Source organism: Hypanus sabinus, chromosome 3 (assembly GCF_030144855.1).
Source record: "Hypanus sabinus isolate sHypSab1 chromosome 3, sHypSab1.hap1, whole genome shotgun sequence".
NCBI classification, from domain to species: domain Eukaryota; kingdom Metazoa; phylum Chordata; class Chondrichthyes; order Myliobatiformes; family Dasyatidae; genus Hypanus; species Hypanus sabinus.
In genome coordinates this window covers 187,444,032-187,467,250 of record NC_082708.1, presented here as the reverse complement: position 1 = coordinate 187,467,250, position 23,219 = coordinate 187,444,032, and the positions used below count along the sequence as shown (strand labels likewise).

The window sequence follows — 23,219 nt, the reverse complement described above, 5'->3', positions numbered from 1 at the left end:
TGAAATTGACAAGCTCAGCATGGGTGCAAGAAGCAGCACCAACGTAGTCATCAATGTAGCGAAGGAAAAGTTGGGGAGCAGTACCAGTATAGGTTTGGAGTATAGACTGTTCCACATATGAAGAGGCAGGCATAGCTGGGGCCCATGCGAGTACCCATAGCTACACCCTTGGTCTGAAGAAAGTGGGAAGAGCCAAAAGAGAAGTTATTAAGTGTGAGTACTGGTTCTGCCAACCAGAGAAACTCCAGAAATGTGCATTAGTGGGTTGTGAGATGCCACTCCATACAACCTCTTCCCAGAATCCACCACGGAGAGGAAGGTTATATTATCAAAAGATGAAATGAAATCTAATACCCCACCAGGTGAAAACTGTGGAAGAGAGTCAAAAACTAGGTTTAAGGTGAGAGGGGAAAGATTTACAATGGACCTGAAGGACCAACTTCTTCATCCAGAGGGTGGTCTGTAAATGGAACGAGCTGTCAGAGCAAGTGGTTGAGGTAGGTTCAACACCAACATGTGGAAACATTTGGACAGGAACATGCAAAGGAAAGCTTTAAAGCAGGGGTTTCCAACCTGGGGTTCACGGACCCCTTGACTAATGGAAGGGGTGTATATCATAAAAAAGATTGAGAACCCCTGGTTTAGAGGGATAAGGACCAAATACAGCTGAGCTGGGATCAGAAACTGATTTAGTATCACTGACTTACACTCAATAGCCACTTTACGGAGAGAAAGCAGGTACAGGGTTCTGAGTTGGATGATCAGCCATGATCATACCGAATGGCAGTGCAGGCTCGAAGGGCCGAATGGCCTACTCCTGCACCTATTTTCTATGTTTCTATGTTTATAAGACACCTCCTGTATGTTTGTCGTCTTCCGTTACTGTAGCCCATGCACTTCATGGTTTAACATGTGCATTCAGAGATGCTCTTCTGCACATCACTATTATAAAGTGTGGTTATCTGAGTTACTGTCACCTTCCTGTCAGCTTGAACCAAACTGGGCATATTAACAAGGCATTTTCACCCACAAAACTGCCACTCACTGGATTTTTTTTTTTGCTTTTCACACCATTCTCTGTAAACTCTAGATACTGCTATGTGTGAAAATCCCAGGAGATCAGCAGTTTCTGAGATACTCAAACCATCCTATCTGGCACCAACAATCATCAAGGTCACCGAGATCACATTTCTTCCCTATTCCGATGTTCAGTCTGAACAACAACTGAACCTCTAGACCATGTCTGCATGCTTTTTTGCATTGAGTTGCAGCCAATATGATTGGCTGATTAGTTATTTGCATTAAGGAGCAGGTGCACAAATGTACCTAATAAAGTGACTGTATATGACACAAAATTTGTTGATTTGCAGCAAAACGCATTAGGGTGCAAAGACATGAAATTACAATAACCTAGAAAAATTAATAAATATTGCAAAAGATTATTGGTCAATACAGTATGTACAATTTGTGCTAAATGGCTGTGCTGCATCACTCTATGAATCTGTTTGTGGGCAGACTAACGCTGAATTAACCTTCAGCAGTGTCCTTCATAATTACTGAGCAAAAAACATAATACCTATTAACACAAGAGTTTCTGCAGATGCTGGAAATCCAAAGCAACACACACAAAATGCTGGAGGACCTCAGTAGGTCAAGCAGTATTTATGGAGAGGAATGCACAGTTGATGGTTCGGGCTGAGACCCTTCATCAGGAATGGAGGATGAATTCAGAATAACAAGGTGGAGGGAGGAGGAGGAGAACAACCTGGAAAGTGATGGGTGAAACCAGGTGGTTGGGGGAAGGGGGGAGAATGAAGAGAATGAAGCAAGAAGCTGGCGGGGGGGGGGGAAGTGATTGGTAGAAAGGTAAAGGGCTGCAGAAGAAGGAACCTGATGGGAGAGGAGAGTGGACCATGGAGAAAGGGAAGGAGATGATGGGCAAGTAAAAAGAAGAGAAGAGGAGCCAAAATGGGGAATGCAAAAAGAGAGAAGAGGGAGGGGTAGAAAGTACCACAAGCTGGAGAAGTCAATGCTTATGCCATCAAGTTGGAGGCTACACAAATGGACCGTGAGCTGTTGTTTCTCCAACCTGAGAGTGGCCTCATCGTGGCAGTGGAGGACGTGTTGGAATAAGAATGGGCATTGGAATTAAAAGGGTTGGTCACTGGAAAATTCTCCCTTTTGTGTATGGAATGAAGGTGCTTGACCAAGCAGACACCAATCTACTTAGTTTCAGTCGTAGTATGTTTATTGTGTACTGGGAAATGTATACATTGCATACTTATCCTAGCTCCCTAGAGTGAAGAGGTTATGGAATATTGCAGCACAGTACAGGACCTTTGGCCACCACGTTGTGCTGAACTTTTTAACCTGTTCTATGATCTAAGCCCTCCCTCCATAGAATCCTCTATTTTTCTTTCAAACACCTATCTAAGAGTCTCTTAAATGTCCCTAATGTATCTGCTTCTACCCTAGGAGGGCAGGGCATTCTACACAATCACCTCTCTCTGTATAAAAAATACTACCTCTGACATCCCCCCTCCCATTGTTTCTTCCAATCACCATAAAATTATGGCCCCTTATATTAGCCATTGCTGCCCTGGGAATAGGTCACTGGCTGTCCACTTAATCTGTGCCTCATCACGTTGTACACTTCTATGAAGTCTCCTCTCATTCTCCTTCTCTCCAAAGAGAAAAGCTCTAGCTCACCTATCCAATCCTCATAAAACATACTCTTTAATCCAGGCAACATCCTGTTAATTCTCCTCTGCACCATCTCTAAATCATCCACATCCTTCCTATAGTGAGGCGACCAGAACTGAACACAATACCTGTACTCCAAATCAGAATCAGAATGTGAAATGCACCAGAATTGATTGTGGTTCAATGCCAAAAACACAGGACAATACTGTAACAGACAACACAATAGCAACCAACAATGTACAAGACAATAGTGCAAACAATCAAGAGCGATCAACAATTAGCAGAATAGTAACACCCGTAAATGTCAATAATCAAACTGAAATGAATGTGAACAAATGAGCAGACTGTGGTGTTTTGCCACATTACTCAAGTTGTGTGTTACGGTACATCTCCAGCAACAATGAATATAGAATTGAATCGGGTCTTATGAACAAATAAACATTTATTAAACTCTGCTCAATAAAAATGAAAAGTAAACGATCGACTAACTTAACTGGAAGTTAACTGCTATACAGCAACTCTGGAACAATTTTTAAAATGGTAAATGCAAACACAGTCTTAAAGTGGTAAATACGAAAGTCCAAGTGACTTATACAGTCAATTAGGAGAGACTTTCCTGAAGTAACGAATTCCTCGATGACGTGACGTTACAGCTGATCCCAGCCAAAATATGCCTTGCCCAAAGGATTCACGATGAAGGAAATAAAAATGGCTTAAAGGAACTGTCCTTCTTCTTGGCGAATGAACACTGCACAACCCTTTCTACTCTTACAGGTAGGGGTTATCTCAGATGCAGGTCACCATTTCTTGAACGAAGATACAATAAGGTCGATCCTGTAGTAAACCAGCGGCGACACCGACTTTACTCGATCCTTCGGGTTCCTGTACTTCAGTAAAGTCTTCACTCTTCAATACTTCAACTTTAAAATTAAATCAAAGATACATCAAACATAACTGGCAGTGATTGGCCAAAACTGCCAGCACAACGATTCTGTACCTTGCAGTAGAAAGTAAAACTCCACTCTAAAACGAAACTGCGACATGAGACCAAATACGCAGCATAATGGAGTAACTGACGAATTAAACGATGACTCAACACAAAAACTCCTGTGTCACAGCAGGCTTCTTCGTTTTATACCTGTTGGAACATGTCATCATGTGACCTCACACTGGTGGGAAATTACATCACCCCACCATCACAACACCATTACATCATGCTCACCAGATACTCAATTACATTATGGTCATAAGGCAGTCACAAGATACCCATGGGGTATGTAACAGTAGATTCAGTGCAGAACTATCCAAACCACATTAGGTTCAAAATATAAACACGAGAGATTCTGTAGACGTTGGAAATCTTGATCAACACACACTAAAGTGTCAGCAGAAGCCTGCTTCCCCTCCCCCATCCATTGATCTTTCCTCTGATTGGTTTTTCACCTGGCACCTTCCACCCTCCACCTTCTTTATAGGGCCACTGCCCCCTCCTTCTTCAGTCCTGATAAAGGGTCTCGGCCCGAAACGTTGACTGCTCATTTCGACAGATGCTGCCCGACCTGCTGAGTTCATCCAGCTTTTGTACGTCTTGATTTGACCACAGCATCTGCAGTGTACTTTGTGTTTACTTAAGGTCATTTGATTCCAGACAATTTGTTTATTGTTTCTCTGGAATATGCAGGAAACTCAGGTAGTCATGGGGAGAACATATAAACTCCTTACAGAGAACAGCAGGAATTGAATCCTGATTGTGATCACTGGTGCTGTAAAATGTTGCGCTAACTGCTACGCTACCGTGCCACCTATCTCTGCACCTGTTGATTTCAGACACGTTCCAAGATTGGCTGTAACAAAGGTAGTCTAGGCTGCATTAGGCTGGGTGATCCTCCTCTCACTGCTGTTCATCAGCTTTTATAAACACAAGAGATTTGACCGATGCTGGAAATTCACAGCAACACACAAAATGGTGGTGGAACTCAGCAGGTCAGGCAGTATCTATGGAGAGGAATAAAGAGTCAATGTTTCGGGCTGAGACCCTTCATCAGGACTGGAAAGGAAGGGGAGAGAGTCCAGAATAAGATGGTGGGTGAGGGGCGGGTGGGGAGGAGGAAGAGTACAAGCTGATACATGGACGAAGTAAAGAGCTGAAGAAACCTGGCTTCACTCTTTCTTCCATGGTCCACTCTCCGCTCCTATCAGATTTGTTTTTCTTCAACCTTTTACCCAATCCACCTATCAGCATACAGATTCTTACTTCATCCTCCCTCCCCCAACCATCTACCTTCCCCCTCACCTGGTCTCACCTATTACCTGTCAGCTTGCACTCCTCCGCCTTCCCCCACCTTCTTATTTTGGTTTCTTCCCTCTTCCTTTCCAGTCCAGGTTCTTGATTAGTAAGGGCATCAAAGTTTAAGAAGAGAGGCAGGAGAATAGGATTGAGAGGGATAATAAATCAGCCATGATGGAATGGCAGAACAGGTTCAATGGGCTGAATGGCCTAATTCTGCTCCCATGTCTTAAGTAAGACATCAAACTATCAATGACTGATGAAGGGTCTCAGCCTGATGGATCATTTATTACTCTATATAGATGCTGTCTAATCTGCTGAGTTCCTCCAGCATTTTGTGCGTGGTTCATCAGCTTTTATGATTGTTTAACAATAAAGCGAGGAATTCTGAAGTGCCTGCTTCAACACTGGGTGGAATTGGACTGGAAGGGGATTTTTCTTCTTGCTCAGAGTTCATGCTCTGTGGCAGAATGTCCGGTGATTCACAAATACATCATCGTGGAAATGCTTCGTGCACTGGCACATTCCATCACAGCCTCTTTGGCCTTGCCAACACAGCTCACTGCACAGAAGGTACCTTTAGCTCCTTGTAAATATTGACGTACTCCCATAGGAAGAGACAGCTTGAACAGCAGGAGCAGCACTTTATAGGAAAAATGCGACAGATATTATATGTTAGCTCTCTCACTACCACAGGTCTCCCCGAGATCCGATGAGCTGAGGGACCTCAATTGGAAACTTATGTGGTGCATATTGTATCACCTCTTCCAGTATTGTATTTTTCTCTTTCTTCAATCTAAAACATGCTTTCTACACCTTCCAACTTCCAAAAATATAACAGAAGATTAAAAATTAGCTTTATTTGTCACATGTACATTGAAACGTGCAGTGAAATGTGCCATTTGTGTCAATGACCAACACAATCCGAGGATGTGCTGGGGGCAGCCCGCAAGCATTGGCATGCTTCTGGTGCCAACACAGCATGTCCACAACTCACTAACCCAAACCTGTACGTCTTTGGAATGTGGGAGGAAACCAGAGCATCCCGACGAAACTCACGTGGTCACGAGGAGAACGTACATACTCCTTACTGACAGTAGTGATGATGGTTGTCCCTGTGTTTGTCTATGTATCTGGGAACTCAGGAGAGGTAGTTTGTGCAACACACACAAAAAGCTGGAAGAACTCAGAAGATCAGGCAGCATCTATGGAAATGAATAAACAGCCGATGTTTTGGACAGAGATCCTTCATCAGGATTGGAAATGAAGGGGAAAGATGCCACAATAAAGTCGGGCGGGGTAAGGGGAAAGAGTATAAGGTGATAGGTGAAGCCTGGTGGGTGGGGGAGGAGTGGTGAAGTGAGAAGCTGGGTAATGGGTAGAAAAGGTAAAGGGCTGGAGAAGAAGGAATCTGATAGAATGGATAGTGGGAGAAAGAGAGGGAGGGACACCACAGGGAGGTGATAGGCAGGTGAAGAGAAGGGGGGTGGGAAAAAGCTTTGTATCAATTAAATTAATAATGATAAACACAAGAAATTTTGCAGATGCTGGAAATTCAAAGCAGCACACACAAACTGCTGGAGGATCTCAGCAAGTCAGGTAGTACCTAAGGAAATGAATAAACAGTCAACGTTTTGGGCTGAGACCCTTGACTAGGAGAGCAAGTTTGTGGGTTGTAAGCACTCGAGACAGGAAAAAGATATAGAAATATACCGAAAGAACCCAGGACATTCTCTCTTTTTCACTCTTCCATTGGTCAGAAGATACCAAAGGCTGAAAGCACATGCCACCAGGCTCAAGGACAGCATCTAGCCCACTGTTATAAGATTAATAAATAGTTCTCAGTCCGATAAGATGCACTCTTGCCCTCGCAACCTCAATCACAATTATAATTGGAATTGAGATTGAGAGGGCTGACAGCTTCATGTTCCCACATGTGAACATCATAATATAGCCCATACTGTTCCGACAATGTTGATATCATGGTCAAGAAAGTTCACTGATGCCTTTACTTTCTCAGGACACTGAAGAAATTTTGCAAGTCCCCATTGACTCAACAATTTTATTAAAAATAGAATTTATGAAAGTTTATACTGACAAACAGCCAATGTGCAAAATAAGACAAAATGTGCAAATAAAAAATGAATAATTCTGAGAACATGAGATGACATGTCTTTGCAAGTAGGTTGTGGAATCAGTTTGATTGAGGTGAGTGAAGTGAGCCTGAACCTGGTGGTGTAGGTCCTGAGGCTCCTGTACCCTTCTCAGTGGTAGTAGCGAGAAGGGAGCATGGCCTGGATGGTGGGTGTCTTTGATGATGGATGCTGCTTTCTTGTGGCAATACTCCTTATAAATATACTCAATGGTGGGAGGGCATTGCCGGTGATGGATTGGGCTGTATCTGGAAGTCAGCAGGTGAGGCAGCATCTGAGGGGGGAAATGGACAATCGAAGGTTTGGGTGGAGACCCTTCATCTGGACTGAAAAATACATAAGAGATAGCCAGTATAAAGAGGGGGGACAACCCTTTCTTCAAGACAGTGGTACTGTAATTAACCTACCAGTATCTTTGGGATATGGGAACAGTCTGGGGCATCCAGAGGGAAATCATGTGCTCAGGGAAGAATGTGCAAAATCCACAGAGACCCTGGTGAGGTCAGAACTGAGTCAGTATGACTGAAGCTATGAATCTGTAGCAACACTAGATACACCACTGTGCTTACTCTAAGACTTAGTGTCTAGAATCTAAATATTGATTTATATCTAGTAATAGCTCACTAATGCTGACAAACTCTCAGAAAATTCTTTACAAACACTGACACATGCCAGAAATCCCTCTGAAAATATTGACTAACTCCCAGAAAATCTATCACAAATATTTTTCAAAGTCACGGGTACTCTTGACTTCTATCAATGGACTCTCAAACTCTCACACAAATACCAGAAAATCCTTTACAAGTACAGACACGAGAGTGAGATAGACCAGCTGGTTGAGTGGTGTCACAAGAATAACCTTTGAGTGCCAGTAAGGCCATGCAATTGATTGTGGGCTTCAGGAAGGGGAAGTTAGGAGAACACATACTAGTCCTCATTGCGGGATCAGCAGTGGAAAGGGTGAGCAGCTTCGAATTCCTGGGTGTCAGCATCTCTGAAAGTCTACCCTAGGTCCAATGTATTGTTGCAATTATGAAGAAGGCACACCAATAGCTATATTTCATTAGGAGGTAGAAATTTGATATGTCCCCCAAAGACTCCAGCAATTTTCTACAGATGTACAGTGGAAAGCATTCTTACTGGTTGCATCACCACCTAATACACAGGCACCAACGCACAGGATCAGAAAGAGTTGCAGAGGGTTGTAAACCTAGCCAGCTCCATCTTGGGTACTAGCCCTCACCATCAAGGACACGTTCAAAAGGTGATGACTCAGGAAGATGGTTTCCATTATGAAGGCCCCTCACCACCTTGGCCATGTCCTCTTCTGATTACTACCAACAAGGAGGAGGCTCAGGAGCCTGAAGACACACAGTCAACATTTTAGGAACAGTTTCTTCCCCTCCGCCATCAGATTTCTGAACAGTCAGTGAACTCATGAGCACAAGCTCACTATTTTGGTCTCTTTTTGCACTACTTGTTCTTTTATTATTTTATAGCTTATGATAATTTTATGTTGTGCACTGTCCTGCTGCCACAAAGCAACACATTTTATGACATATGGTACTGTCTTAGGTATATATACACAGCAAAGGTGCCTAAGACTTTTGCACAGTACTCTATTTGTCATCGTGGAGTGGAGAGCGAGTTTATAACTCTAGCAGGAGTAAAGGATGTTGGGGATGCTGAGGGTGGAGTGCCACGGAAAGTGTGTGGGACAGGTGGCAGAGAAGGAGTGCCAGGGGTAGGGGGTGACGGGAGTGCAGGTACACCCATTCCTGAGACACCAAGCAAGGACGTTTGATTCCAAACAATTGATTTATTGATCATTATAGAATGTCTCTCTGGTGCTTCTCACCCCCTTCCCTTTAACCAACCATGATTCCTATCTTCCTGCCCCCTTCCCACTCTCAGTACAAAATAGAGACCCGTATCATTACTCAGATGTCATGAAATTTGTTCTTTTTGTGACAGAGTACAGTGCAATACATAAAAATTACTGCAGTAGTGTGCAAAATTCTTAGGCACCCTAGTTATATATATATGTGCACAGTACTGTTGCTGTTCCTCTCCACGCATTGTGGCACATCAGATGCCAACCTTCTTTAGTATTTGTCTTTTATGAGGCCAAGTTGCTAGCTCGATGCTCAACCCAGCACGGATGGAAAGTGTGCAAAGAGCCGGCCGGATTCGAACCTGCGACCACTTGCCTCAAGGTCCGGTGCGGATGCCACTACAGCACTGACCGTATGTAAGTGCTAATAAACCTGATGCTGTTTCTGAGACATGCTCTGGAAGTCTCCTCACGATAAGCAACACAATCGGCAGAAGTGAATGGGAGAAACTCAGATTTAACTGCTGTACGGGAGCAAAATAACATGTAATAATTCAACAAACTGCTTGTTGATGATCTTGGAGACTCCAATCTATTTAGAAGCCGACTTTGCTGCCTATGGGCCATCAATGGCAAGTCATTACAGTTCTGCATAAATGTGCATCAAAATGACAGTGAATCAACAATGCAAACATTTTTGAGGAATTATAGTTAATTGGCGAGTGGGGTTTCCCAGGGTTGGTGTTGGGACATATTGTGATCTAATTTACAGTTGACAACGTGGCTTTAGCACAAACCAATTAAAATTAGTCATGGCTATTCCTGGAAATGATCAAGTAGTTCCAGCATCTGATAGAGATGGAAACAACCAACCAAAAAGCAACAACATAGAATGGGACAGCAAGATACACTAACTATTCGTCATGGGAATAGACAAGGGACAGAAGTATAGGATTAGGCCATTTGGTCCCTAGTACCAACAATCCACAAGTTTGTGTTGGATCTGTGCCTAATTCCATCCACCCATGAATTTCCAAATGCCCCTTACAACTGTTGAATTATAGTATCATGGAACTACTGTGAAGTAAGAAATTGGCAAACTGTAATTATTTATCATTCGCAATTTTATTCATTTTTGTAACTTATATTTTTTTATATCTTCAAAACAAATTTCATATCATATACAGCACTGAGCGAAAGTCTTAAACATAAATACACAGCTAGATGCCTAAGACTTTTGCATAGTACTGTATTTGTCAATGTGGAGCAGGAAGCAAGTTTGTAAATCTGGCAGAAACAAAGGATGTAGGGAATCTCAAGGGTGGAACGCTGCAGGAGGTGTGTGGCAGAGGAGTGCCAGGGACAGGGTGGGGTGGGAGGGGTTGGCACGGGTGCTGACACACCTAGCCCTGAGACACCAGGCAAGGTCATTTGAATCCAATCAGTTGGTTTATTGATCATTACAGAATGTCTCTCTGGTGCTTCCCACTCCCTCCCCTCTCCCTGCCCCCTTTCTACCGTCAGTCCACAATATCAGAATCAGTGTATTCATCACTCATATATGTCATGAAATTTGATTTTTTTTTGTGGCAGTACTTTGCAAAAGTCATGTGCACCCTAGCTGTAAGTACGTGCCTAAGACCTTTGCTCAGTACTGTAAATTGATAGGGTGGTTAAGAAGGTGTATAGTGAGTTGGCCTTCATTAGTTAGGATTGAGTTCAAGAGCCACCAGGTAATGTTGCAACTCTATAAAACTCTGGTTAGACCACACTTGGAATATTCTGTTCAGTTTTGGTGACCTCATTATGTGAAAGGTGTAGAAGCTTTAGAAAGGGTGCAGTGGAGATTTACCAGGATACTGCCTGCACTACAGACCATGCTATAGGGGGATGGGCTGATCGAGCCAGGGCTTTTCTCTTTCGGCCAATGCAGGATGAGGGGTGACAAGATAGAGATGCATGAGATAGTAAGAGGCATAGAACAAGTGGATAGCCAGAGACTTTTTACCACTGCAGCAGTTAGCACAACATTATTACAGCTTGGAGCATTCCAGAATTTATTCTTCAATTCCGGTGCCGTTCTGTAAGGAATTTCTGTATATCCTCTCTATGGAATGTGTGAGTTTTCTCCAGGTGCTCCGGTTTCCTCCCACAGTCCAAAGACGTACTGGGTAGGTTAATTGGTCATTGTAAATCGTTCCATGCTTAGGTTATGGTTAATCGGGTTTGTCAGGAGTTGTAGGGGCGGTGTGGCTCTGAGGGCCAAAGGGGTCTAACTCCTTCATGTATCACTAAATAAAAAAATAATGCCGGGGGTGTAATTTCTAGGTGATTGGGGGAAAGGATAGGGGGAAATCAGAGATATGTTCTTTACACTGAGAGTGATTTCATGGAACACATTGCCAGGGGTGGTGGTAGAGGCAGATATGTTAGGGATATTTAAGAGACTCTTAGATACGCACATGGACATAAGAAAAATGGAGGGCTATGTGGGTTAGATTGATCTTAGAGCAGGTTAAAAACAGATGGGATATGGCATAGGCAAGTGTATGGTCATGCACATTTGTAGAAGTAATAATGGCATAGACTATTTTCTGTGGAGAAATGGGGAGAAAATTCAAAAAGCAGAGGTGTAAAGGGTCATTGCGCAGGATTCCTTAAATGATATCTAGCAGGTTGAGGAGGCAGTAAGGAAGTCAAATGCAATGTTAGCATTCATTTTGAGAGGACTAGAATATAAGAGCAAGGATGTAATCCTGAGGATTTTTAAGGCATTGATCAGACTGCACCTGGGAGTATCGTGTCTGGCTTTGGGACTCTTATCTAAGAAAAATGTGCAGGTATTGGAGAGGACCCAGGGGAGTTTCATGGGAATGATTCTAGGAGTGAAAGGGTTAACTTATTAGGAGCAGGCATTGGAGAGGATCCAGCAGAGCCTGTACTCACTGGAGTTTAGAAGAATGAGGGGGGATCTCATTGAAATCTATTGAATATTGAAAGACCTAGATTGAGTGGAAGTGGAGAGGATGGTTCCTATAGTCTAGGACCAGAGGGCACAGCCTCAGAATAGAGGGATGTCTCTTCAGAAAAGAGATGAGGAGGGATTTCTTTAGCCAGAGGCTGGTAATCTGAGGAACTCACTGCCATAGACGGCTGTGGAGGCCAACTTAGAAGGCAGAGGTCGACAGGTTCAGGGCATCAAAGATTACAGGGAGAAGATAAGAGAATGGGGTTGAGGGGGCTAATGAATCAGCTATGATTCAATGGTGGTGCAAATTCAATGGGCTGAATAGCCTAATTCTGCTTTGATGTTTTATGCTCTAATGGTCTAAAAGATTGGGTTAACATTGTGAGCAGAAGGGCCTGTTCCTGTGTTGTATTGTTCCATGTTCTACACTTGGTGGTCACTTTATTAGGTGTCATCTTGTACACCTCTATTCGGACACCTCTCATCCTCCTTTGCTCCAAAGAGAAAAGCCCCAGCCCACTCAACCTATCCTCATCAGACAAACATTAGTTCTTCTTTGTCAACAGGTCTAAATCTTCGAAAATCCTGGCCAACAGGGGTGTATGTGTAACTTCAGAATTAGCTGAAGGAGACAAAGAGACAGTTCAGCACAGCCGTTAAGATAAACATTCATATTGTTGATAACACTCAGTTTCAAAACTGATTCATTAAAAGAACTACCCTATCCAAATATGAAATACAGAGTTCCTCCCACCCCCTCTCACTTAAGAAGTTCCAAGTAAGCTTATTATGACAGTACATATATTTTGGCTGTAGGTGCAGTGGCATCGACACTGGACATCAGAGGGTCCTGAGTTCAAATCCAGCCGGGTCCCAACCTGGGCAGCAGCAGTATCTGTGTGGAAGAAAGGCCTGGAAATCTACTTCCATATCTTACCATGAAAACCCCATGGACCCTATGGTCCATGAGGTCACAAAGAGATGGGCTCGAATTAATGACTGAACAACAACAAACATATATGTCACCACATACAACCCTGAGATTCACTTTCTTGCAAGCATTCACAGTAAATAAAAGAATCATAATAGAATCAATGAAAGAATGCCCCCAGCAGGACGGACAACACCCAATGCGCAGAAAAAACAACAAACTGGCCAAATACCAAAAGAGGGAAAATAATAATAATAATAATAAATAAGCAATAAATATTGAGAACATGAGTACATCATTGAAAGTAAGCCCAGTTTAGTGGGAACAGTTCAACAGTTCAGTGAAGTTATTCCCTCTGGTTCAAGAGCCCAATGTTTGAGGGGAAATAACTGTTCCCGAACCTGGTGGTGTGAGCTCTGAAGCTCCTGTACCTCCTTTCGGGTGGCAGCAGTGAGAAGAGAGCATGGTCTGGATGGTGGAGGCCCTTGATGATGGATGCCGCTTTGCTGCAGCAGGAACTCCTTGGAGATGTGCTCAATGGAGGAGAGCGTTCGTTCCTCTTGGTGTGTAACTGCACACAGTATTCCCACAGAATACAAGCCCCCACATAATTAATTTGCTGTCAGTGATCTGATTTGCCTAATGCATAGAACTCCAAATTATAGATTAAGTATCTGCTGTCAGCTCCACTGAGAACTGAGAACTGCTTCCCCAGAGAGTTTCATATTGGAGTTAAATGAGGACCGAAATATGAGATACACGTGCTTTTAATTGCCACAGCAGGGAGAAATAAACCAAAGCTGCACTTACATTAAGGATTAAAAACACACTGCAATCCTGTGATTTCATCTGGGTCCATCGCATAAACTGCAGGTTTACATATAATAAAACCTTGGTATTTCATTAACACAAGATTCTTCAGATGCTGGAAACCCTGAGTAACACACACAAATTGCTGAAGGAACTCAGCAGCTCAAGCAGCATCTATCAAGAGGAATAAACAGTCGATGTCACTGATAGTTTTATGTCTGCTATAAGACCATAAGACACAGGAGCAGAATCAGGCTATTCAGCCCATCAAGTCTGTTCTGCCATTCCATCATGGATCCATCATCCTCTCAACCCCATTCTCCTGCTGTCTCCCCATAAACTTTGACACACCTACTAATCAAGAACGTACCAACCTCTGCTTTAAATATACCCAATGACCTGGCCGCCACAGCTGTTTGTGGCAATGAATTCCACAGATTCACCACCCACTGGCTAAAGAAATTCCTCCTCATCTCTGTTCTTAACGGATGTCCCTCTATTCTGAGCCTGTATCCTCTGGTCTTGGACTCCCCAACAGTAGGAAACATGCTCTCCACATCCAGTCTGCCTAGGCCTTTCAGTATTTAATAAGTTTCAATGAGATCCCCCCATATTCTTCTAAACTACAGTGAGTACAGACAAAGAGCCATCAAACGCTCTTCATACGATAAATTCCACAGCCATGGCTCAGTTTATATCACCATCAGGATGGGTTGTTTCAGATGATGTGAAATTTGTTGTTTTGCAGCAGCAGTACAGTACAGATACAAAATTACTACTTTATTAAAATAAATATGTTGTGTAAATAAAGGGAATGGTGAGGGTATTTTTCAAGATTCAAGACTCAAGATTGTTTAATGTTATTTCCAGTACACAGGTGTAAGGGAGAACGAAATAATTGTTACTCTAGACCGAATGTAGCACAAAATAATAAGATAAAGAACAAAATATTATAAGTACATAAGATAGCTTATCTACATAGACTGACTATATGTATATAAAGTGACGCTAGGCACAGGAGTGTCTGTACATAGGTGATTGACATGAAATAATAAAGTAGTGGTGGTTGGGGTATGCAGGAGTATGTTAGTGGGTGGAGGTGTTGTTCAGCCTTACTGCTTCGGGAAAGTAACCGTTTTTGAGTCTGATGATCCTGGTGTGGATGCTGTGTAGCCTTCTCCATGGAAGTGGGACAAACAGTCCATGAGCAGGGTGGGTGGATAACACATTGGTTCATGGGCAACACACACAAAGTGCTGGAGGAACTTGGGAGGTCAGCCAGCATCTACAGAGGGAAATTCAGACCAAAACCCTTCATCAGGGCCAAATGATGAAAAAAGATTTAGCAGAGGGTTCTAAACTCAGCTAACTCTATTATGGGCACAATCCTCTTCACCATCGAGAACATCATCAAAAGGCAGCATCCATCACTAAGAATATCTTCAAGCGTCAGTGCCACAACTACAGCATCCATCACTAAGGAGCCTAACCATCAGAGGCATGCTCTCTTCTCATTGCTATTATCAGGGAGGCGGTACAGGAGTCTGAAGACCCATATAGAATATTTAAAGAACATTTTTTTCCCATCTGCCATCAGATTTCTGAACGGTTCATGAAACCATGAACACTACCTTTCTATCTTGCTCTCTTTTTCGCACTATTTATTTATTTTTTATATATTTCTCATTCAGAATCAGGTTTAATATCAGTTGGTAGGTTAATTGGTCATTGTAAATTGTTGCATATCAGGCTAGGATTTAATCGAGGGATTGCTGGTTGGCCTGACTTGATGTGCCAGAAGGGCCAATTCCGCATTTACCTCAATAAAAAAACGATTACCTCACAGGTCCTGCAGGTCAATCCCTCAACTAATAAAGGCCAACCCATCTTAAGCAACCAATCAACTTGCATATCATATTTGATGGGAAATGGGGAGCTTTTACCCAAACATTGACTGTCCATGTCCAATTCCTTATATAGATGATGTTTGATCAGCTGAGTTCCTCCAGTAATTTGTCTATTGCACCATCGTTCCTCTCAACGAAAACTCTTAGCCTCTTCTTGCCAATTTTATAACCACTTCCTTTTCTCTGAACAGAGCAGTTGCCTCAAACTCATTCATAGCCGTTTATTTTAACATTATTTTCCCAAAACATTTCACAATGTAACTACTCATTGGCTGAAAAACAGTTTTCTTCTTATTTCCTCTTTTTTTGTCCCCTGTACCCTGAGATTGAACTCTTCATGAACAGCTGTCTCAGACCAACGTTCTCAATTCCCTTTGTAAACATACACTGATTGACCACCTTGTGAGGTACCTCCTGTAACCAATAAAGTGGCCACTGAGTGTATGTTCAAAGGTTCAAAAGTTAATTTATTATCAAAGTATGTATGCAGTATACAACTCTGAGATTTGTCTTCTCCAAATAGCCATGAAGCAAAGAAAACCATGGAGTCGTTCAAAAAAAACCCATCAAACCCCATCCCCCACAAAAAATCACCGCAAATTAAATCGCACAACAGCAGCAAGCGTATCCAACAATCCACCCACCTCCTATGCAGAAAACAACTCGGGCGAACTGTGAGAACATCAAACCCCCAAACCACCCACACACCACCCCCCCATGCAAAAAGAAATTGGTGTGAATTGTAAGTTTCCTTTGACGCAGAGAGGTTTAGCATTTGACGTTCTCACAGTTTGCCTAATTTATTTTTCTGCATGGTTGGGGAGGGGGGGTGTTGGGGTTACTCATCTTGCTGCCACTGCGCTATTCAAATTTGGTGTGATTTGTAAGTTTTTAATGGACTTTTGTTGCTGTAGCCCAATCACTTCAAGACTTAACACGTACAAACAAGATGAATGAACTCAGCAGTTGGGCAACATCCGTTGAAATAAGCAGTCAACGTTTTGGGCCGAGACCCTTTGTCTTGGCTGACTGCTCATTTCAATGGATGCTGCCCGACCTGCTGAGTTCATCCAGCTTGTTTGTATGTGTTGATTTGACCACAGCATCTGAAGTGTACTTTGTGTTTACACTTCAAGACTCGATGTGTTGTTTGTTCTGAGATGCTCTGCTGAACACCACTGTTGTAATGTGCAGTTATATGAGTTGTTATCGCCTTCCTGTCAGCTTGAATCAAACTGACCATTCTCCTTTGATTTCTCTTGTTAACAAAGAATTTTCTGCTCACTAGAATTTTTTTTGTTTTTTGAACCATTCTCTGTAAACTCTAGGGACGGTTGTGCATGAAAATCCCAGGAGATCAGCAGTTTCTGAGATACTCCAACCACCCCATCTGACACCAACAATCACTCCACAGTAAAGGTCACTTAGATCACAATTCTTCCCTATTCTGATGTTTGGTTTGAACAACAACTGAACCTCTTGACCATGTCTACACACTTTTATGCATTGAGTTACTGCCACTTGATTAGCTGATTAGATATTTGCCTTAACGAGTAGGTGTACAGGTGTACCTAATAAAGTGACCACTGAGTGTAAGTCACCTCAACACTTTCTGCTCTGCATCCTACTCACCTATAAAGTAAGCAAATGAAACTTCCGTTGTCAGTTCACTGAAGAAATAGTGGCCTCGTGTATTACACCATGAGAGGGAGTGCCTCCAGAGTTCCCTGCTGGTTTTCCAGTAAATGTGGAATACAGAAGATCAGGAATGAGTTAAAATTTGGAATCTAATCAAAGATTCAGATACAATTCATTCAGAATTATAGATGGCCAGATATAAATTATAGTTTGGAATCTGTCGAGGGAGGTTAAATTTACAAGAATAAGTACAAAATGTTGGCAACTCTCAAGATTAACAGTAGCTCACAAGAAGGGTCCTCCCCTCAAAATTTGTAAATTGGTCCATCATTGTCATATACATTGAGGTACAGTGATAAATTTGTCTTGTTTGCTTTTTATACAGATGAATTAATTACAGCAGTGCATTGACGTAGCATAAGGTATATCTGGTCAAGATGGTGCTGAGCTGCAGTAATGCACGGTCTCCATCGATGTCGTGGCTCTGACATAGTTGTTTCCTAGGTTCATAGGAATAGCTCAGGGAACAGAGAGCAGAGTTAGGGTTTGGGTCAGGGTGGATGGCTGATCAGGGAAATCTGTGGATGTCAGGCTGTGCCAGGCTGGTGGATCCCAGAATCAGTTGTCTGTGCAGCCAGGAGGACTGGTCAGTCAGCAAATCTGGAGTTTGAGGCTGAAGTTTGGGGGTCAATACCAAAGACTGAAGCCTAAAGGTCGATCAGAAGTCCAGGAGATGGTGCTGGATGGCTGAAGTCTGGAGACTGGAGGTCTGGAGTTGGAGGACTGTCCATGTACTTGTGTGGGTAGGATGAAGAAAAGGATCTTGTTTTGCTGCTTGCTGTGTTCTGTGTTGCTCTGCTGAACATTGTGGGCTGGATATGTTGGTGTGGTGACACTTGCTGGCGCTCCGCCCAGCGCAGTGTGTTGCTTGTTAGCACAAATTATGCATTACACTGTTTATTCTGATGTACACATAAAGTCAAAGTACATGTATTATCTAAGTATGGGATACAGTACACAACCCTGAGATCCATCTTTCTGCAGACAGCCATGTAACAAAGAAACACCATCAAAACCCGTTCAAAGAACACCCAACGCACAAAAAAGAACAAGTCGCACAAACAGCAAAGAAATCCGAATCTGAACCACGGTAAAATAACAAAAGGCAGAATGAAATATTGCAGTTACAGAGAAAGTGAAATGCAGGCAGATGACAAGATGCAAGGTCATAACAAGAGAGATTGTGAGGTCAAAAGTCCAATTTTATCATAATAGGAACCATTTAATAGTCTTAGGAACAGTGGGATAGAACTTGCCCTTGAGCCTGGCTTTTGTATCTTCTGCCTGATGGGAGAAGGGAGAAGAAGGAACACCTGAGCTAGATGAAGTCTTTGATTATGGTAGTTACTTTACTGAGGTCATGAGAAGTGTAGACAAAGTTCATGGTTCATGCTGCATTGAAAGAGAAATATTATCATATAGGTGTGTAAAGAGCGATAGATGCATGCAAAATTGAGAGTTAGAGAGGACTACAGCCCAGAAACAGGCCTTTTGGCCTGGTTAGTGCATGCCGACCTGATCTTCTTCCTCGCTCCATCTACCTGCACCTGGTCATATCCTTCCAAATCCTTCCATACACGTACTTATCCGACCTTCTCTTAGTTGCTATAATTCAACCCGCATCTCATAATCCTGCTTGCAGCTCGCTGCATATTCTCACCACCCTATGAGTGAAGAAGCTTCCCTTCAGGTTCTCTTTAAATATTTCCCCTTCACCTAAGCCTACAGCCTTTAGTTCTAGTCTTACTTAACCTGATTGGGGGAAAAAAAAAACCTACATGCATTCATCCCAAAGAGCAGGGGTTTCCAACCTGGGGTCCACACTGCCCTTACAGTAGAGGCCCATGACTTAAAAAAGGTTGGGAACCCCCGCTGTAGAGGCTAGATGATGAGTAGAAAGAATGTTCAAAGTTCAAAGTAAATTTATTATGAAAGTCATCTTATACCCATCCAAGAGGACTACAACCTTGTCGAGGTTTGCATGTTTGCATGTCTCAACAACATGCAGAGCTGTACCAGGTTTATACTTTGGCTCTTGGTAAACAGCCAAACAGGTCAAAAAGTAGAGGCCAGATGAAGAGCAGTCCACTAGTGTCCTGGTTCGGGGGTTCAGCTCAGGGCTAACAATCCTGTTATGGAAACAGTGAAAAGAATCCTCCTACATCTGAGTGTGACGGTATTCCTGAGCCTCCTCCTGGGACTTGCATGACTGACAGTAGTGAAAACCGAGAAAACTTGAACACCACCTGAGATTGAGGACCTTAATGTCTGCCCTAAATGCCAGCGGCATAACAGGCAGTAAGTAAGTCAAAACTTTATACTACTTTAAGATTTATTTTATTTCAGGCATTTACAGGGAAACGTAAAAAGTACAATAGAATTTATGAAAAATTATACAGGAACAGATATTGTCAAACAACCAGCGTGCAGAAGACAGACTGCGAATAAAAATTATTCTGCGAACATGAATTGCAAACAGTCCTTGAAAGTGAGTCTGTAGGTTGGGGATTCAGTTCCGGTTTGAGGTGAATGAAGTTATCTACGCTGGTTCAGGTGTCTGACGGTTAAATGGTAATAACTGTTCCTGAACCTGGTGGTATGGGACCTAAGGCTCCAGTACCTCCTACCTGAATGTGGTAGCATGAAGAGCGCATCGAGAATTATGGTCAGTTCAAAGTAAAGTCATAAGCAGTATGCAAGTTTGGCACAATGATTGCTAACAGAAAGCAAATTAACACCTTGGGGTTATTTTCACAGACAGACTATTAATGTGTGCTTCATATTTCTACATTACCATAGTAACAATACTTCAAAAAGACTTAATTGGCTGAAAAGCGTACCAGAAATTCCTGTTCAAGAATAAAGTTATGTAAGAACAAGGTTTTTTTTGCATGCTGTGTGGAGTGTCAGTTAGTTGAGCCTTCCCACCATCTCCTCAAGAGAACAGCATCCATCATTGAGGACCCTCACTATGCTGGACCTGCCCTCTTCTGATTACTCCTATCATGGAAAAGGTAGAGGAGCCTGAAGATCCACATTCACCGTCTTTGGAACAGCTTCTTCCCCTCTGCCATCAGATTTCTGAACAGCCCATGAGCCCAGGAAATCTACCTCACTACCCCACTTCTGCACCATTTATTGTAACGTACAGTAATTTTTGATATACAGTACTGTACTGCCATAAAACTACCAATTTCACAACTTCAATAATCAACTGCCTTGGGCACTTTGACTGTGATCGCACCAATTAACATTAAAGATGCCACGAGCAAACAACATGGCCAAAGGCGACACCCTGCTGACAGTTCAAAAAACTGTTTCTTTTACTTCTTCTTTCAAATATGATTCTGCTACTAAGCTGTGTGTGATTGAGGCCTGTGATTTACATTTTGATAATGTTTCTGGGCCAGTTGTGTGATCTAGTGCTTTGCTGTCTCCAAGGGAGTTCAGTGATGTTTGCAGCCTGAAGACCTGGAAGGCTGAAGCCCATGATTACCATTGCTTCTCTCCAACTGCGTCATGCAAGGTTGGAGTCAATGAGGACAAAAGCGGTGAACGGCGGGCGTTTAGTAGGGTTGGCCTGCATTTGATGGGTCTTCCTTTCCCTCTCGCCAGCTGCAGATGGCAGAAAGCACAGGAGTCGTGGGATCCATGTTGTAAAGATTGATCGGTGAGGCTGTGGAGTCATTTTCAGCGATTTTGAGGTTCATGTTGCATGTAATGTATTTCTAGATTCTGTTTACTCTTTTATTGCTGTTTTTTAGCAGCTTGATCGGATCAATTGATACGGACTGAGGCACTTCGGCAAAGAATGGGCCTGAGGCCAGCAGTGGGCGAGCACACAGCGCTGAATTGAACTCCACTGGATGGTACCGCTTTGATGTTTAATACTCTATATGTCGTTCATTCGCTTTCTACCATTTGTGTACGTTGTTTTTTGCTGTTTTATGATGTTCCTATTTCTGTGGGAAGATGAATCTTGAAGTTGTATTCTGTATACATACTTTGATAATAAATGTACTTTGAATCTTTGGATCTGACACTTAAATACTGTCACTCACTTCAAGTCACTCTGCCTTTAAGTTTATTATCACTTACATGTCACATTTTTGTTGTTCTGTGCAGCAGTACATACATTAAGTGTCCACTTTATTAGGTACCTCCTGTAACTAACAAAGTGGCCACTGAGTAATTGTTCATGGTCTTCTGCTGCTGTAGCCTGTCCACTTCAAGGTTCAACGTGTAGTGCATTATGAGATTCCCTTCTGCACACCACTGCTGTAACACGTGGTTATTTAAGTTACAGTCGCCTTCCTGTCAGCATGAACCAGCCTGGCCATTCTTCTCTGACCTCACTCATTAACAAGATCCACAGAGATAGTGTTTTTGCACATTAAACTCTGTAAACTGTTGTGCATGAAAATCCTAGGAGTTCAGGAGTTTCTGAAATAATCAAAGCACCCCATCTGGCACCAACAGTCAGTCCACAGTCAAGGTCACTTAGATCACATTTCTTCCACATTCTGACATTTGGTTTGAACAATAACTGAATCTCTTGACCATGTCTGCATGCTTTTATGCATTGAGTTGCTGCCACATAATTGACTGATTAGATATTTGCATTAATGAGGAGATGTACAGGTGTACCTAATGAAGTGAATATGGAATATAAACCATGTGTAGTCAGAAGGGGTTGTTAGGCTTTATTACCTTAGTTAGTTCCTCTACTGTTCTATATTCTACGCTCTATTTAAAAAGGGAGTTGATAAAATTTTGGAAGGTCAGGGAATTGAGACAGACAGATAGACAGACAGACATACTTTACTGATCCCGAGGGAAATTGGGTTTCGTTATAGTTGCACCAACCAAGAATAGTGTAGAAATACAGCAATATAAAAGCATAAATAATTAAATAATAATAAGTTAATCATGCCAAGTGGAAGTATGTCCAGGACCAGCCTATTGGCTCAGGGTGTCTGACACACCAAGGGAGGAGTTGTAAAGTTTGATGGCCGCAGGCAGGAATGACTTCCTATGACGCTCAGTGTTACATCTCAGTGGAGTGAGTCTCTGGCTGAATGTACTCCTGTGCCTAACCAGTATATTATGGACTGAATGGGAGTCACTGTCCAAGATGGCATGTAACTTGGACAGCATCCTCTTTTCAGACACCACCGTCAGAGAGTCCAGTTCCACCCGCACAACATCACTGGTCTTGAGAATGAGTTTGTTGATTCTGTTGGTGTCTGCTACCCTCAGCCTGCTGCCTCAGCACACAACAGCAAACATGATAGCACTGGCCACCACAGACTCATAGAACATCCTCAGCATCGTCCGGCAGATGTTAAAGGACCTCAGTCTCCTCAGGAAATAGAGACGGCTCTGACCCTTCTTGTAGACAGCTTCAGTGTTCTTTGACCAGTCCAGTTTATTGTCAATTCATATCCCCAGGTATTTGTAATCCTCCACCAGGTCGACACTGACCCCTTGGATGGGAACAGGGGTCACCAGTGCCTTAGCCCTCCTCAGGTCCACCACCAGCTCCTTAGTCTTTTTCACATTAAGCTGCAGATGATTCTGCTCGCACCATGTGACAAAGTTTCCCACCATAGCCCTGTACTCAGCCTCATCTCCCTTGCTGATGCATCCAACTATGGCAGAGTCATCAGAAAACTTCTGAAGATGGCAAGACTCTGTGCAGTAGTTTAAGTCTGAGGTGTAGATGGTAAAGAGAAAGGGAGGAGAACCAACACAAAAGAGGAATTGAGGCTTAGGGAAGATCACAGTGGCAGAGTTGAGAGGTTGTGTGAATAAATCTTGCTCCAATTTCTTGTGTTTTCTTCAGTTAGTTTTGCTCATTCCAGAGATGAAGGGGTTTACCTTCGAGGAGAGATTGAGTCACCTAGGATTATATTCGCTGGCATTGCA

The 23,219-nt window shown here is 42.8% G+C and overlaps 1 protein-coding gene across 4 annotated transcripts in view; it reads right to left on the bottom strand.

Annotated features, from left to right (window-relative positions):
- LOC132391962 (exocyst complex component 6B-like) overlaps positions 1 to 23,219 on the bottom strand; it is an 845,841-nt gene that overhangs the window by 91,448 nt on the left and 731,174 nt on the right. Inside the window, exon 21 of one of the 4 annotated variants that reach the window (XM_059965784.1) lies at positions 3,089 to 3,623. The exons of the other annotated variants lie outside the window; for them this stretch is intronic. Within the exon in view, the coding sequence (XP_059821767.1) occupies positions 3,612 to 3,623 (12 nt within the window). The 3' untranslated portion in view covers positions 3,089 to 3,611. Of the gene's footprint in view, positions 1 to 3,088; positions 3,624 to 23,219 lie in introns of those variants that run through there. 4 annotated transcript variants of the gene reach the window in all.